The sequence below is a fragment of the Cloeon dipterum genome, chromosome 4 (genome assembly GCF_949628265.1).
Source record: "Cloeon dipterum chromosome 4, ieCloDipt1.1, whole genome shotgun sequence".
NCBI classification, from domain to species: domain Eukaryota; kingdom Metazoa; phylum Arthropoda; class Insecta; order Ephemeroptera; family Baetidae; genus Cloeon; species Cloeon dipterum.
Window position 1 is genome coordinate 9,241,958 of NC_088789.1, and position 16,812 is coordinate 9,258,769.

Here is a 16,812-nt window from a genome sequence, read left to right on the forward strand (position 1 = left end):
ATTTTAATGAGTCCTGCACTTGGCTCTTCTTAGATGTATAAGTGCTACGGTGTACGTCCCTCAATATCGCGGGTCGCTCCACTGATTTATGGATTGTTCGATTAATTGTTTAATTAGTGGAGGTGAGTGCATGGAGAATCGATTTCACGCAAATTGAACACTTTTATGGGCTAGTGGGCCTCATGGATTACACGCCTGCTTCCATCTTTCGTTATGGGAAGATGCTTTATTGTTTTCCTTTTGTTAGTATTTAAAGCGCTACCCTTGAAAAGTGATTAACATATAGATTGGATGTTGGATGTGAAACAAGTTGTGTATTTTCAAACTCATGAGCTCTCCTCAATTGAGGTTTAAAAATTTTCTCTAAAGTGTTTCTGATCAATTTGTAAAATGAAACACTTTGGTGGCGCAGAATAAAATTTAGAAAGCTCCATAAATGTGTTAAATATAAAACTGCACACGCCAAGTTTTAGTGCGATCTTCCTACAAATTTACCAGGAAAATCTCAATTAGCGTATTACAAGAGATGATCCCGATGGAAAAAGCAGCTCAGTGAGAGAAACTATCTTTATTGCCCTTGCTCGACTTGGGCAACAGCTGAGGCTGCAATTACACCGGTCTCTGCATGGCCAGCTGACCCGCGGAGAACGAGTTTGGTGGACTTACGATATAATTATTTGACGTCTCATTTTAACTTGGACTTTAATTATTGCGTATTTGCCCAGTTGATTACCTCACCGCATAGTCATTTTGCCGCCTCCTGTATATGCATTGCAAAAGCATATTAACAAACAAGCAGATGTGTGCTGTGCTATTTTGATTAATACTTTTTGAATACACATCTCTCTGATCTCATTCGGCAAGGAAATTGATCTTGCGTTGCTGATGAACTTTTTCTACATGGAGCAAGTTCTATTTGAGGATGACGTAAAGCAAAAACACCGTCTCGTGAAGAGATTAATTCTGGGAGATAAGTAGCTTGACTTACTCGGCGCGCGCGGATGAATCCGAGATGCTTGGCGTAGAATTAAAAAGTTTTTAGAGGCTGTTTGTCGGCTTTATTAGTTTATTGGTCACACTGAAAGCGTGAGTTAGACGTTTGCCTTGCTAGATAAGCATCAGAATGAAAACATATTCGTTTTGAAACTATTAAGTCACTTTAATTGATATTTCATTTAAAGCTAGCAATGAAATGCACTCTAAAAACCTACAGCAAAAATAAATTAGGTTGAAACTTTCTGGGAGTGCGAAAAAGCTTTTTAATTGACCTTAACCTCTACGTTACGTTACAAAACATGTCTTAGAAATATGAAAAATCGAATATTTCAGAAAGAGTAAAGATAATTATGTAGATAGCAATTTATCTCATTCGGTGAACTACCGCGTCAATCTAAAATCTCACTGACAGACGAAATCAACGATTTATCATAGCAGAAAATCCATGTATTGTCTGTCTATTCCCTTTTTGGCATGACACTGCTCAAGATTTAAAAGGTTGCTGACACTGTCGTTTATTATTCATGCCTTAAAGATTACAATTTGAATTATCCAAAAAGCACCAATAATAACATTGAAATTACAAGAAGTACAAGATGCATAGACACGTGAAATAAAAAATTGTACCAACATTGTTTAGGATTTTTTTTAATACGAACAAAACTTGATTGTTTATAACTTTTCAAACTCATCATATCATCCTCATTTTCATTTTCGAGGTTAGTCAGTTTTATCTGTCAACACTGGTGATGAGATTTTGGGGATAAATCTAGAAAAAGGACGGATAGCATTCTGCAAGTTCAAGGATTAAAATTAGAGAAACCAATTCGGGATTTTTGTGTTTTTGTTTGATTTGCTGCAGAAAAATTAAGAAAAAAGTGTGTTGGCTTAATTAACGATCAGGCGCCATTCTCTTATATATGCTTGGGCTCACAGAAGGTGAAGATTCCAGCTAATTTTTTTCTTTAGTTTCAATTTAATAATTCTTTTCTTACTTAAGCAAGTTATTATGAAATATTTGGATAAAATAGACCCATATAGTTAATTTAAATTCCCATTACTTTGTTATTGCAGCACGAGTTGCACTTTTGAGAATAACATGCAAAATTGTTCCCACGATCCAATCTGCACTCTGCTGCAAATTCAATTACGAGAAATAATTAGCAGAGCGCTGTGTTATGATAGCAGAGCGACTATTCCATTATGTAATCAATTTCCTCGCGGGATGGGAATTATTCTTCTCATTAATTAATTGAAAAATATGCAAGCCGTACACGTTCTGCGTGTCATGCAATCAGTCTCTCGTCCGTAATGACTGTTGGCAGGGTTTTGTTCGTTGATGAGTCCGCTAATGGAACACAATATGGTACACTCCTTTTCATACTGGGAACTTGGCTCAGGGTCGATAATTTTGTTTTATAGCAACTTGCTAATAATAAGACGTTGCGGCCGCTCTGTGACTGCCCATTAATAGATAGCTAATTTGCCACTGCTAATGAATGCAGTTTAATTTTATAATTAGTTTTTTGCGCAGTTAAAAATATTTGATGGCTTTAAACTAATATTTTTTTTAAAGCGTCCTGAACAGAGTAACACTCAAATTAAATGAAAAGATCGAACGTTATCTCAATGGCCAGATAATTCATTTGAAAAATCATTTTGAGATACATCATGCATTGCTAATCGTAGCTGCAACCACATTTCAGAAAGGCTACATGAGAAGGATCTCACAGAGAATGTAATGTGGCCCCCGTCAGTGTTTTATTATTGTGTTGCCTGTCAATCAAGCGGTTTATTGCATCAAAAGGCAACCGAGTACAATCATCCAGCGCCACATAATGAGATTCATAAATCACTCGGATTTCACTGTAAAATCCTGTCACAATGATCTGCCAGGCTCTTAATTATCCGAATATTTCACGACCCACATCAAATTTCGATCTTTACTGCATTTTCATGGATTTTTTATAAGAAATAAGCAGTCTTATTTAGCCTGGTTGTCTATAAAGAACAGCAATTTGTAGCAGTAAATTTCCCATTTCTTCGCGGAATACACATAAACAATAGTATTGGAGCCTTGTCGCATTAGCCTAATTGCTTGGCTTAATTGGCCACGAGTGTGTATGTACACATGCAAAGCGTCGTCGCCGCGGGTCATTTATTCCCTTCGAAAAGTACGCAACGGAGAAGATGCAATAATAATTGGCGTCGTATGCAAATCAGCGCTCGCCTAGCTCTGGTCTGCGACAAAAGTCTCGATTAATTAAGCCCAGCCTGTTTACACGACAACCAGTTTTGTCTCGCGAGAAAACCGATATTTGTGTCACAACAGGCAACGGAGATCAAGCGAGAGAGAGGAGAGAGCCGTCAAAATTAAAATAAATTCCTGCTTCTAATGACTGCTGCGACCACCGGAGCATTCGCTCAAATATGTAAATATTATGCCGAGGTGTTCCGTTCCTGGGACGTGAGTGTGGCGATCTTCATGAAAGTTATCTATACTAAATATACGCGCGGGCAGGTGAACGCGCGCGACTCTTTTGGTTCCGCGCCCGCAACCTTTTTGGCCCAAGCGTTTGCATAATTTTTATGCCGGCGTTTGCTTGATTGGCCAGCATTTAGATCCACAACATATGCAAATTTCCTCTGACTACTCACAATCTGATCAAAAGTATCAGTGTGCGAATGTGCTACGGTACTTAAAATTGTGATGACTCTTGTTTAACTACATCGTTTGAAATGTATAAATAGAACTTTAATCAAGAGAATCAACAATCACACCACAAAAATGCAGTGCTTCAAGTTCCGCACTCGAATTTCCTTAAAAAAAAGAGTTTGAACTAAAAGGTAAGCAATTTTTGTGTTTTGATAGGTAAAAACATTATTTGATCAATCAATACTAAGAAAATATTTTATTAACGTTCAACTTAAATGTACTACTTGTTGAAGATTAAACAAGGAAGCTGATAACCATGCGTGCATTATAATGCAATTTCCAGAAGCTATAAAAATTAAACAGCCATCTCCTTTTAATATGTCTATTAATATGATGTCTACAGAAATAATAAACCTCTGAAATAAGGAGAAACGGAAGCTGTGTTAGTATTCATTTCTTGTTGGTGGCTTTCAAAGCAGGATTCGTTTCTCAGACAATAAACTATTTCAGCCTTTCTACACGAATACTGCCGCTTTTGAGACAGGACGGAAATCAAGGCACCGAGAGATTGGCAACGAATTTCCATTTCTTCCGCGTGCACGCGAAAGAACAAAGGCGTGGGTGTGAAAATCGGCGCCGAGTGTTGCTCCAGAAAAACGCACACGATTTTGCTGGCTGGCTGCGCATAGCTGGGGAAGAGAGACGTATTAATTACCAAGCGACCCTTTGACTCCGTAAAAGTGAGCGCTCCAGCTCACGGGTCACTGGGCCATCATCTACCATGCCGGCCTGAGCAGCGAGAGCGAATCGAGCAGTGAGTGCGCACTTTGAGCACCGCGACTGGAAATTGACTCTCAGAGCAGCAAACGTTGCATAACAACAAGCCGAGACCTGAGCACGTCGTGAAATCTATATTGGGAACAATCCGTGAAGATTTGTCTTAGGAATTTTGCCCTGTTTCATATTATTTCTTTTAAAATGATAATATTTTAGTGATTGCCCATATAAATTAAAGTTAATTCAAAAGTTGTCCTGCCAACCCATTATACAAAATCTAAAATAAATAAAAATTGTCCTCCTGATCAGATAAAATTTAATAGTCTCTTGAAAGCCAAATTATTATAAGAAACTCTTATTTTATGTAGCTAAGAATCTTAAAATGTACTTTAAATTCAATTGAAACTAACTGGAGTTTTGTGCAAATGAAATTAATTCAGTGCACACAGTAAAGCAATGCTCGAGTTGGTTGAGGATCTAACAAACGCGTTGGATAAAAAATGATCTTTAATTAATTGGTGTGTTTCAGAAAATGGAGAGATACACGGTGCGCAGTTTAATTGAGCACGATTGTCAGCGCATAAATCTGCCATTCCTCCGTGGACCCCCGCGTCGAAGGTGGTCGCGCTGCATGGCTTGGCATTAAAATCCCTGTGTTTGCTCAGGCAATGAGAGAAGGCGGGCCGGGGAAAGCGCTTTATGTTCGACCGCATGAACAGTATCTCACTCAAATTAATTAGCCAAAAAGCGGCAGGACCGCTTCTGCGCGCAAAAATCCACATGAATTCCCTTTTCTCTGCGGCCGATGAAGAGATTTTCAAATGCAACTGTTTCGCCCGCGACAGCTTATCTGATCTCGAGATAAACGTCTGAATGTCTCATTGCTCAGCTAATTAATTTGCCTGCGAGTGCCGGTGCGGAGGCACGGGCATTCTGGCGCCTGGCACCTCCCGAGCCGCTAATCGGTCCGATTTGTCGGGACGTGTCAAATACTGTTGGCCAACTCACTCGCCTTTTTTAAGAACTTCCTGTTAAGGAAATTTGATAAACGAGCATTTTTGACAGGATTAAGCGTGCGTCGGTCAGGAAAGATGAAAGGCCGCCAACAGAGTAAACTGGGGCGGTTGGCTCTGATTTCTATAGTGAGATTTATACGATTAGTTTTATCTGAACCCTTCAACTGTGGAGGTTGCTGATTTATGAAACAAGGAAGTAAAAGCATGTGGTGTTGACACTATTAGGTGATTAAGAGATGAAATTTAATTTTATTGAAACCATTTCTGCATTAATTTTTTTTTAAATATTGTAGGTGAGATTGAAATTATATTAATACCATTATTGGGAAAAAAGCTTGATAAAATGTATTATTCACAGTCACCAAATAAATCGTGCAAAAAAGTAAATGCTTTCAGGCACTACTGCAAAAAATATTTTATTGACGAAGTTAAATTGCAGGGAAATTTCGTTTCGCCAATTCATGGCACCTCTCTCGCATGCAAATATCAAATCATTCTTCATGCTAAGCACTTGCGAAAGTAGCATAATTGAGTCGATAACGAGTCACTTGTTTAGCACAAGTAATTCAGTCATGTGTTCTTATGTTACTTCAATGTGATACTTGGGTCGGCGGGTTTCCCATTCTCGTGGGCGTACGTATTAGCCAGCACTTGGATGTACGCTTACATAATATGTAACTATTATAATATGCACTATTTGAGCATATTATGCTCAAATAGTGCACTTGATTGAATCAACTTTTTTCCTCTTCATACGTGTTTGTATCTACTTGAACGGGATGATCCCGGAGAACAGTTAAAAGTTCACCTTTAATTAAACTGATTCTTAAAATTTAAAATTTATTGTGAAATATTATTTTTTAAATTGAGGCAAAGCAACATAAATAATTGTCTCATTTACACTTCCTCTTTTTCATTTCCATGGATTTATTGTTAAAAGGCTACATTATAATTTTAATATTTTACTATAAGAAATTGTGCTAAAGCTTCAAATGACCGATATTCTTGCGTAAATCAATGGAAATTTCTTCCCATAATGGTATGTCTATTGCACCCAGTGTGAAATAGGGGTTGAAATAAAATATCTGCTACACACTATATGTTTCTGATGAGCGCAATTCGTCTTAAACAGTATAGAGGGCAATACTATCTAATAACACAATATATTTCTAAACATGTCAGACAGTTTCTATCTAGCAAAACTGGGTGTTTTTAGTTTTTGAGCTGGCAACAAAAAAAATCGTGTATTCGTTTCATCAGCCAAGGGCAGTGCGCAAGCGTGCGGTAGCTTACAAAGCGTACACCGGAAACAATTCTGGGTACTCCGTTGCTCCATTGTGTAGCCATTCAATGTCTATCTCTCATCATGAACTATTTAAACCAAATTATAGGACTCTCGATGCTTTTTACTGTAGTTTAGCGCTTAATTCATAGCATACAGAAAATAATCAGAAAATATTATTGCAGTGGATGCCAGTTTGCGAGGGACAGTGCCGATTAAAAGCTGCTGTTGGGCAAGTCAAAAATATTTTGAAAGGTTACGTATTGATTTTGAAAAATTAAATGTGATATTTTATTTAACTCAGTCAAAAAAAATATTTTTTTGCAATATAGTGTGCCTGAAAACATTTACTTTTGTGCAATATTCATGTGGTGAATGTGAATGATACATTTTATCAAGCTCTTTCCCAATTATGATATATTAAATTAATTACAACCTCATTTACTACTATGCATGATTTGTAAAAATGTAAAACTATTTTTCTAAAAAACCCAGTTCACGCATATATATAAATAGTTTTTCCTGCAAATGTCAGATCAGTGTTGTTTTATTCTATTTTGTGATATCTGAAAATCAGGTTATCTTTACACGTTAATCAAAAATTAAAATCCTGGTTGAATTTTTGCTGGCCATGTGGGCAGATTTAGTATATTTAAGCTCTTTTTAATAAAAAGTAATTTTAAAAGCACTTGAATTTTTCAGATGATGTAAGGTTTTGTATATCCCAGTGTCTTCAACTAACAGGTGTCGGAAAAGAAGAATGCACATTCAACGCAACGACCGGAAAGAGTTTGTTATCTTGATCAATTTTTCTTTGAACGATATTTCCTTTAATGTCAATAATTCCAGTAAAGGGGTGCGATCCTCGTGCTCAGTTCAGACCCAGCAGATTCAAAGTACTCTGTGAATTCAATTACAAGTAGCATTAAAATGAATATTTTTTATTGAAAATCTCTAATCCATGATTTTTAGTTGGCATATTCCAACATTTCTAACGAAATCACGTCAATCACTGTGCGATATTTATATTGTACCCATGGCCACTTTTAACAAATCTACAAACCTAATCGAAATGAGGCCTGAGAGCCTGCAAGGTAAAAAAGTTTGGCTACTGGCCAAAGGTTACTCTAATAGACTAATTTGATAGCTGTGCCTTTGTTCCTGAGGGAGGCAAAAATATATGGCATCAAAGTGACGCTGGCAGTTGGCTCAATCGACGATTACATCATGCACCCCAAAGAATTCACCAGGATTGCCAAGAACAATGAACTGACGACCAAATTTGCGCAAGGATTGGCACAGTTGGTCAATAATTTTAATATCGATGGAATTACTATTTCGTGGATGTGGCCTGGTTGTCCACAGGTATCTATTTGTTAGGAGTGAATAAAATAAAAATAGCCATGAGCAATCATGGAACGACAATATGAAACGCGAAAAATTATCAGCTTCGATTTTTCTACGTCAAAGTAGAGAGAAATTGATTTACAGAACTCATGCTGCATGAAACTTATCTTGCAGGGAAACTGTATTCAAGATGTGGACAAGAGATCTGTCTCCGCTTTTGTACGTGCAGTAGCAGCCCCACTGAAAGTAGCCAGCAAAACCGTGATTTACCATATGAATGGAGTAAGCGTTAACGTCATAATGGCCTCTGGTGAAAATTTTCTTAATCATGCCATTCCTCGTCTTCATTTCTCCATTTTCATTTAGGTGACTATTTTAGCGATATTCTCGACGTGGTAGACTACTTTTTACTTCAAGCTCAAACCCAAAATAGTTATTTACTTGGAGTAACAAAGTTCAACTTTAACTTAAAGGAAACAGTATAACTTTAACTGGAGATCCTTAATACTTGAATAATTGATTACATATTATATTTCTAAAATAGAAAGAACTCATCGGCGACCTTAAAAGAAAAATTAAGAAAAGTGATGAGTTACTTCCCAAAATTATTTTGAATACAGATCCATACTACTACAGTTATGAGTTAATTGATTCCAAAGAAGGAAAAATTGGAACCACATATGTGAAAACTTCAAAGGAAATAAAAGAGAGGATCGGTATGGTTGAAGTGAGGGCACATTAGTCGTATGCGGCCACTTTTTTAACCTAGAAACCTCATTTTCCTAAAAGTGGTGCAAACTAATCAAGGACCCAACATACAACTTAGTCAAGAGCACTGAGACTCAAAACTACGCAGTCAGGCAGAAACACCTGTTCATCTTTGATGATTATCAATCGTTGAGAGCTAAAGTATATCATGGATAGAGTGATTCATTGATTCTTAATCAAGAAAACTGTTACAGATTGAGTTTGTCATGGGATTTGGAGCTGGAGTAGGACTTTACAATACGCTGGCCGATGACTTTGATGGATTTTGCGGCTGTGGTAACATGCCTTATTTGAGTCTCATGGTATCTTTACTCAAAATGGACTGTGAACCTCTGCCCTGTTTTTGAGGTCATAATTTCGTTTGAGATTATCAGAACCATAAAATGGATGAAATAAACTATTTAAGCCTGGTTTTAATTTCAAAAAAAAAAATCTAATTTTTATCCACCTAGATTTTGGAAACTTAACAGTGCTCTTAAAGGCTTCAGAATTCTAGACTCATCATTGTATATTCAAAATAACTATCGATGAGCCACAATGCTTTTAATAAATAAATACAAAATAATCCAGTTTCCAAGAAAAATATTTTGCAAAAATATTCAGCAATATGCTTTTGAACAATGTAATTCTTATAATAGATAGTCTTGTATTTGGTTCATTTTATATATTTGGTTTATTTTTATGAAAGATAATTTATTTAAGCTAATATAACAAAATTTCAAATATTTTCTGTTTTTTTCAAAACCTACATTAATGAAACGCACTTTTTACTCGTGAATTTCTCGTGACGTGGCAGCTGTTGATGAGTTCTGTACACACACTCGGAAATTTAGAAATTACGCGTGTGACTGAGTGCAATAAGCGATGACCACAGCAGCAGCAACATTCCTTGATACTTTTATTCACGTATGATTGACGCCGCGGCGCAGACAGCAGGGCGATTAAATTAATTTGAGATGTTGTGGGAAGCGAGTGATCGGCGCGCACCAACGAATGAATTGTGCTTTATGTTTGACGCGCGGTTACATTAGTCGAGACGCGCGTGTAAAACGCTTTTTGCTTCGTACTGTGAACTTTAAAGAGAGGCTGGCCGCGCGCGGCTACCTGATGTCCTACTCTCCAACTGACTGACGAGTTGAGGGGTCAACCTGTTGCCAGAGAATATTCGCTTCCTTTTTCTTTCTCACTCAGAAACAACTGACGTCCAGCAGAGCTGCAAATAATGCCCGTTCGTCGATTGATTACAACCTGCAGGCTGATGTTAATAGGATGGAAATTGAATTTTAGTCCTCCTCAATCCTTAAAACTCCATAAATCCAAAGGAAAAGATGTTGATAGAGTTTAGGGCGTTTATAATTGAGAAATGATTGATTAATCGCAACGTTGAAGCGGAGAAAATTGATTAAAATTTTATAGCAATGCTTGGTCATGGAGCAATTAACACACTCAGTCATAAATACCACTACTTATGCATCGCTTGTCTCTTAATTACATTATAATTATCATACACAACAGTCAAACACGCAAAAATGGCATTAACCTTGCCAAAACGCAATAGATTTTTAATTTGAGTACATATCCTTTTGATTTGTGCGTGAATGAAGAGGTATGTACCAAATTTAAGGTTGTTTTACAATTGTTAGCATATTTTTTAAATTAAGCCAAAAGGTGCACCAAGCATGTCTACCATGGTAATGAGAATTAACTCGCAATAATGTCGACACACAAGCAGGAACGAAATTTCAACAAAATTTCTTGTGCCCATCTTGTGTTTAATTAAATGGTATAAGTGGCTATAGTAACATCTTTTCGTGTAATTCTTGAATTAACCTTACGTTGACGAAGCGCAACATTTACTTTCAATTTACATTTCAATTAATGCAATACAAGCAGACTTTTAATGAAGAAGGCGGAGCTGCAAGCTCATCGTCCATCGTGTCAATGCACAATTGACCCAACAGCATCCACATCAAAAGCACTTACTGCACCAAGGTATGCGTGGATGGCGCAATCTGCTTCATCTCGGCTTCAAACCATTTGTTTATAATGCATGTGTGAGAGTTATAATTTGAAAATTGGTGACCCAGCAAAATTTTAAATTTGGAAATGAACAAAAATGAATGGAAGCAGATAGGATGGCTCCGTTCCCTAATTAGAAGATGATGGAGCGTTTTATTTGTGTTTACCTGACCGCGATCCAGCCAGCCGACCAGTTGAAGCAAGAATTCTCGGTCGGGCACGTTTATGTTCCGATTGAGACATTTCGCGGATCTCTGCTCTTTCGCAACACTACAAGACTGTTTGACTTTTTTTGCTTTCGTGTGTGTGTCAGACGCTCGAGAGCAATTGCACCCTACTCATGAAAAAGACGGCCGTTGCGTACCGTATGATCTTTATTTATTTCGCTCGTAGATGCGAAACAATAAACTGTACGCCCGCTCAGACACTCGTTACCGCTGATATGAAAATTGGTCCTGATTTGAGCTGCTGGGGGAGATCAGGTGAAAACGCTGACGTTAGCTGAATGGCAGTTATTTTTTGCGAGAAAGTTTTAGAATTTGTTGTTTAAGAAAAAAATCAGAAAGTAGATTTATTTTTTATATTGAAATTACAATATCTTTAACAATTTATTTGTAAACCAACAAGCATTCTATCAAAATTAAAAAAAAGAACTGAATACGGCTAAGTATTATCATTCTTATCAGCCTAGAGCAACAATTTTCTATAGCAACTGTTGTTATTTAAGAAAGAAATTCCTATTTAAAACGGCAATTTAATCGATTCTATTAGATTTTTAATTCTGAGACTGAAATCACACCTCAGCTACCTGCGTGCAAGTCAAGGAGCCTTCAACCTCCGTACAAGAGTATGCTGCTTGAAAATAATTACCGCTTTTCTCGCTAAAAGCAATTGAAATGCCAGGCGTGAAAATTACCCACACACACCGCCATCGGATGAGCCATTCGAGTAAAATAATTTGCCTAATGCGCGCCATCGTGCTCATTTGCGCTCGACTTACGGCCGGCTATACAGTAAATCTGAGCAGGCTGATTGCGACAATTGTTAATCCTCTCTTTTTAGGTCATCGTATCCTTGGCTGGCTTAATTTTTCACCTTTAATTGCAACGTTTGGCGAACATGCGTGACGACCTCAGCGGGATTGAAAAGAAGTCGCGTCACTTGCGTCTTGGGAGCGTCACCAAAGAGTCACTCTCGTTACCGTCGCACAATAATGGTCGTTTGATTGTGATAATATGCTGCGCATTGCATCACTTCAGGGGCAAACCGCGGGTCCGCCTATTCACGACCTGGCCGTGGTGATTTGCATTTGTCATTTTATACAAGGAAGACGACACCGGTAAAGTGTGCACCGAGGAAATCTTTTGCAAATAAGATTTTTGTCATAAAACCTTATACGAATATGCTTTTACTACCCGTTTCGCGCCTGGAATTCCAAGACTCGACGGTGATAGCGATAAAAAATATTTGCAGGCGTTTATGTAGTATTTATAAACATTTTTCATTACCTGCTTTACACGTTTGTGAGTGTATTTGTAGGATTTTAAAGTGTCAAATCTGCATTCAAGACGCGAATTGGGTACAGAGACGATGAACATCAGGAAATACGCGCCTTACAAGCAGCCGCAAATTAAAATTTAAACGCGCCTAATGCACTGAACACGTTTACACAATTGAGATAAATAATGATTTTCTTCAACAAAGCACTAACTCATCACCTCACAAAATTGCCTCATTTTTCATTTCAAGATGTACGCCAACGAAGCCACAGCAGTGAATTATTAACAAACGATAATTACCGCCAGCAGGCGCAATTTTGTACTCTTTCTCTGACTGAGCAAGAACGGAAAGCACACGCTCATATTCCGCCCGTAAATAATAAAAATGCACGCTAATTGGTAGGCAAACGGATTTTGCTGCTCTTTCTCACGAATCTTTTTTCATTTCACCGGCAGATGCTGATAATTTGATATCGAAGCCGACTTTCATTACCGCAGCAGCACAATGGCATTTTTTCCACCAACGATAAGACTGCTCCATTCTGCCTCCCTCTCATTGTTGCTTTGGCAATCGCGCTGAAAGAAGATAAGGCAAATGTTGTATTATAAGCGTCTGGGTGCCAGAGCCGAGTTCAGCAGGCGTAATTTCAAGCGTGCGAATCAAAAGTTCACATGATGCAAAAAGAGCATCTGATCGCTCGCCCGATTGCATGCATTCAATGTAATTTAATTTTATTGTCTGCCTGCTGCCTGTCCAGCTGACGTGGTTTGTTTGCAGAACAAGGAAGGGTAGAGAGAGATTCCTCTCGACCCGGTTACTCGACCCTTTCAATAACCGTATAATCACTAATTCTATATGTGCTAAAATTTCGGCTTTTCATTTGAACACCTCGAAGAATTGTCAATTGTTTGAATTAAAGAAATGACTACTCAATGAAAATTTGACTCTTCCTGTAGCTGAATGGCAAAGGAAAATTTTTCATTAGCTTAGGCTAGAAAAACTGCGACTCGAGGTCTTATGGCATAAGACTTAACAAAGCTAACGTTAATGTTTGATCTAAAAATTTTACAGCTAACATTTTAATTTTATATCGCCAAAATAGATGTTTCTAGTTGCTTAATAATAGTTAATATTTTGCGAACAGGTTAAAAAGTAGTCTACATGGTGTGTTAGTCCTGCAAAAGGTCGCAACCTTTAGGAACTGGAATTCCACAAAAGCCGGAGGCGACAGCGAGTAGCCTAGCTAGAAGCTGATGAATGCGCTCATCCTGGGTAAGAAGAGCGAGTTTCGCTGCCGGCGTCTGCGAGATGAGCAGCAATTTCATTTTCTGGTTCACCTCGCCTCCAAATATTAAAAATCGCCTCATTATTTCGTTCATCTTGTCATGGTCACCATACATTGAATGAGAGAGACTTCGAGCGCAATTACGTGTGCAGGGAAAGAAATGTGTCTCATACTGGTATTCCGATATTCCCATGCCACACACGCACCTTCGGAAAAAAACTCCTTCGACCGAGATGACATTGGATTTTTTGTGGAGATGCGATAATCCTTAAACCAATAATTGCGCTCGAAATCAGATCTTTCGAAGTGAAACCACTTTCACCTGAGTGAGGATGCCGTTTTTTATCACTACTGGATGTGTAACAAATTGGTCTGCACATCTCTCAAGGCCGTCGCGCGCTTCACTCTCCTTCTCATGGACATTTATTTTATTAGTTGGTATATCAATTATTTCCAATTAGTCACTCCAGTCACTTAAAATTCTTGAATTCGATCACTTGGGATCGCGAATTCCTACGATCGTTTCATCTCCACGATCTGCTTCTTTGAAGTTAGACAAGTGATTCATAAGCAGGTGTGATTGCTTTATTGTTACACTCAAGTCGTGATAGTGCAATGAGGAGAGCAGACGAGGAAAAAGAATGGGCGGCCGGAGATTTGAGACATTTAGAATGGATAGTGTAGCACAAGGAAAGAAATGGATGCTGCGCGAAAACCTTGGGGCCTCGAGATTAGGTATTAATTTCCTTGTCAATGGCACATGGAGAGTGCATTTATTGTCACATTACTACTCCGATGAAATCAACGAACATTTAAATAAAAGTTAAGCTATTTTAGTATTGTAATTTATCCATGAAGGTACGCACCTATTTTTTAGCTTACGCCATTTCCTTATTTATTATGACTACAGATAAATTAGACACGGTTGTGGTTATGATTGTTGAGGATTATGTATATTCAAAGCAAAATTAGTTTTCTTTTCAATTTCACACGGATGTGATTGAGGATCGAAATGAGAAAAATGCCACAGCAATAAGGCCTAAATTTGACACCGGGGGGAAAGTTGTTAGCAAATGTGGAGAAAATTAAGTTGGCTGGCCAAGATAATCACGTCAGTCTAACACCACGAGGCGTCCAATCGTTGCCTACTCATTTGTCGGGACAGCAATCACAAATAGCGCCAGGGGCTGAAATAATTTTTCCAATATATAGCATTACGGTTTTTATTAAGGTGCGTTTATATTTGAGCGTGACAAGTCGGAACTGGTCTATTGTGTGTCATAAAATAACGAGAAAGTGATGCAGCGTGGCGATAACAACTCGCATTTAAATAAGTGCAAGCGTGTTTATTTGTCCGGGAAATGTGCTGGTGAGCGGCGATGATGCGTGCCCAGACAATGCACGGCAAAAAGTGAAAGAAGTGGCGAGGAGCACATGCAATAAATCAAACAATAAAGCAGACAATTATGATCAGCTCGGCGGCTGCCGGTGGGTGAAAAATCTCATTTGCGCTTTACGATTCACCATTAAAACGAGCAAAGAGACGCAAAAGGGCTTTGTGCGAAAATTGTTACGATCCGGTACTCATTTTACGACGGCATTTGCACATTCCCTCTTCAAACGAGTGGATAATCGGTTTTAGATTTCATTTATTTTTAATGATGGATTACACAGTGTGCATAAAACGAGTTGCACATGCGAAACGAGCGTGACGGCGACCGTTGCGCAATAATAAAACGCATTACCTGTGCAGTGTTTGTTTCTGCTTTTGTCGTTCAGGGTGGAAACAATTTTGAGGCGGTGTCGTCGAAACATTGCTTTCTCACGCCTCAGTATTGCTTGCGATTCATGTTCATTGCGATTACGTGTGACAAGGCTTTTACCGCTCGTCTTTTAGGAGAACAAGTTGCACATCATGTACAGTCACCAACGTGGGTGTAATATATTATGTGAACTGTCTGGTCGGGAACTATTTTGGAGACACATGCGATACGACTTTAACCAGCAGGAAAGGTTGGAAGTTAGTCAGGGGAATTTTGATGACATTATTGTCTGCTTCAAAATGGTCTCTATTGGCTATGGCTTGATTCTTTGAGATTTATTAGTCAGCATTATTTTCAAACTAAACGACACACAAACCTCTTTAAATATTAAAATTTGTTGGTGAAGCGTTGAACATTGTTTGATTGAGTAAAAAATTTCAAATAGGTAAAAATATAATTAAAATTAATACGAACAAATTCTTTTCAAATGTACCGTCGAGTTTATTGTATAATTTATAAATTTTTTACAAATCTTTGCACATGTTACATCTGTTGCAAAATATTATTTTAATGTGTAAGTAAAAATTCACAACTGAGGAATTGAGCTGTTCGCGAAAACAATGAGAGGCGAAAGGCGTGTGTGTTGTGCTACGTTTGCTAAGGATGGTAGACCATCCTTAACGTTTCCCAATTCAAATAACATTGCGTTCGGTCTGACGCGCGCCGTCGAATATGAATATAAACAAACCGAGAGCTGAGAGTGCGGAGATGAATTCATCGCGCGAATCCAAACGAGCAGAATGCGTGAGTTGTTCCTGGTGCCGACGCCGAAGCCTATAATTTGTGTGCTGGCGAGTAATGCAAAGAACGTGCGCGCATTGAGGGCGGCGTGGGCGGAACTCATAGCCCGCTGCTCAGTGCATTATCGTACATGAATCATAGAAAAAGTATTGCTTATTGTTTACAGCAGTTTTACAGCGGAATTATCATATATTAAAATACTAGTTGCATAGAACGTCATCAATAATTTATACTATTATGACTATGAGATACAGAAGATTTACTTAAAGCGCACTGGATATATAACACTCATAAAACACTATAACACTATAAAACTATTAATATTAAGGTCAAGTTTTGCACAGTTTTGATGCATCTCTAAGAGTCATTTCCCATGCCATAAACTTTCGGATATGATTTTTAATTGATTTGATGGCATTTATTACAGTAATCACCGCATAATTTTTAATTATATCATTATTTAGTTTTTCACTGGCAAAATTGATTTTATCATGAAAAAATTAGCTATTTATGTTTGACAGTTTTTAATTTAATAGTGTAGACTAATACGTAAGGAGAGCAAAATATAATTTCTCTGATAGTAAGGCAAATTGATTTTACGA

At 37.9% G+C, this 16,812-nt stretch overlaps 1 protein-coding gene across 1 annotated transcript; it reads left to right on the top strand.

Annotated features, from left to right (window-relative positions):
* Positions 1–6,800: 6,800 nt before the first annotated feature.
* Positions 6,801–9,221, top strand: LOC135943163 (probable chitinase 10). Its single transcript, XM_065489596.1, has 11 exons — positions 6,801–6,856; positions 6,913–6,982; positions 7,430–7,516; positions 7,577–7,646; positions 7,700–7,821; positions 7,875–8,092; positions 8,249–8,384; positions 8,441–8,553; positions 8,619–8,801; positions 8,864–8,983; positions 9,037–9,221. Exons 1-11 carry the CDS (start codon positions 6,812–6,814, stop codon positions 9,187–9,189), a joined length of 1,317 nt encoding a protein of 438 aa, XP_065345668.1. The 5' UTR covers positions 6,801–6,811; the 3' UTR covers positions 9,190–9,221.
* The last annotated feature ends 7,591 nt before the right edge of the window (positions 9,222–16,812 follow it).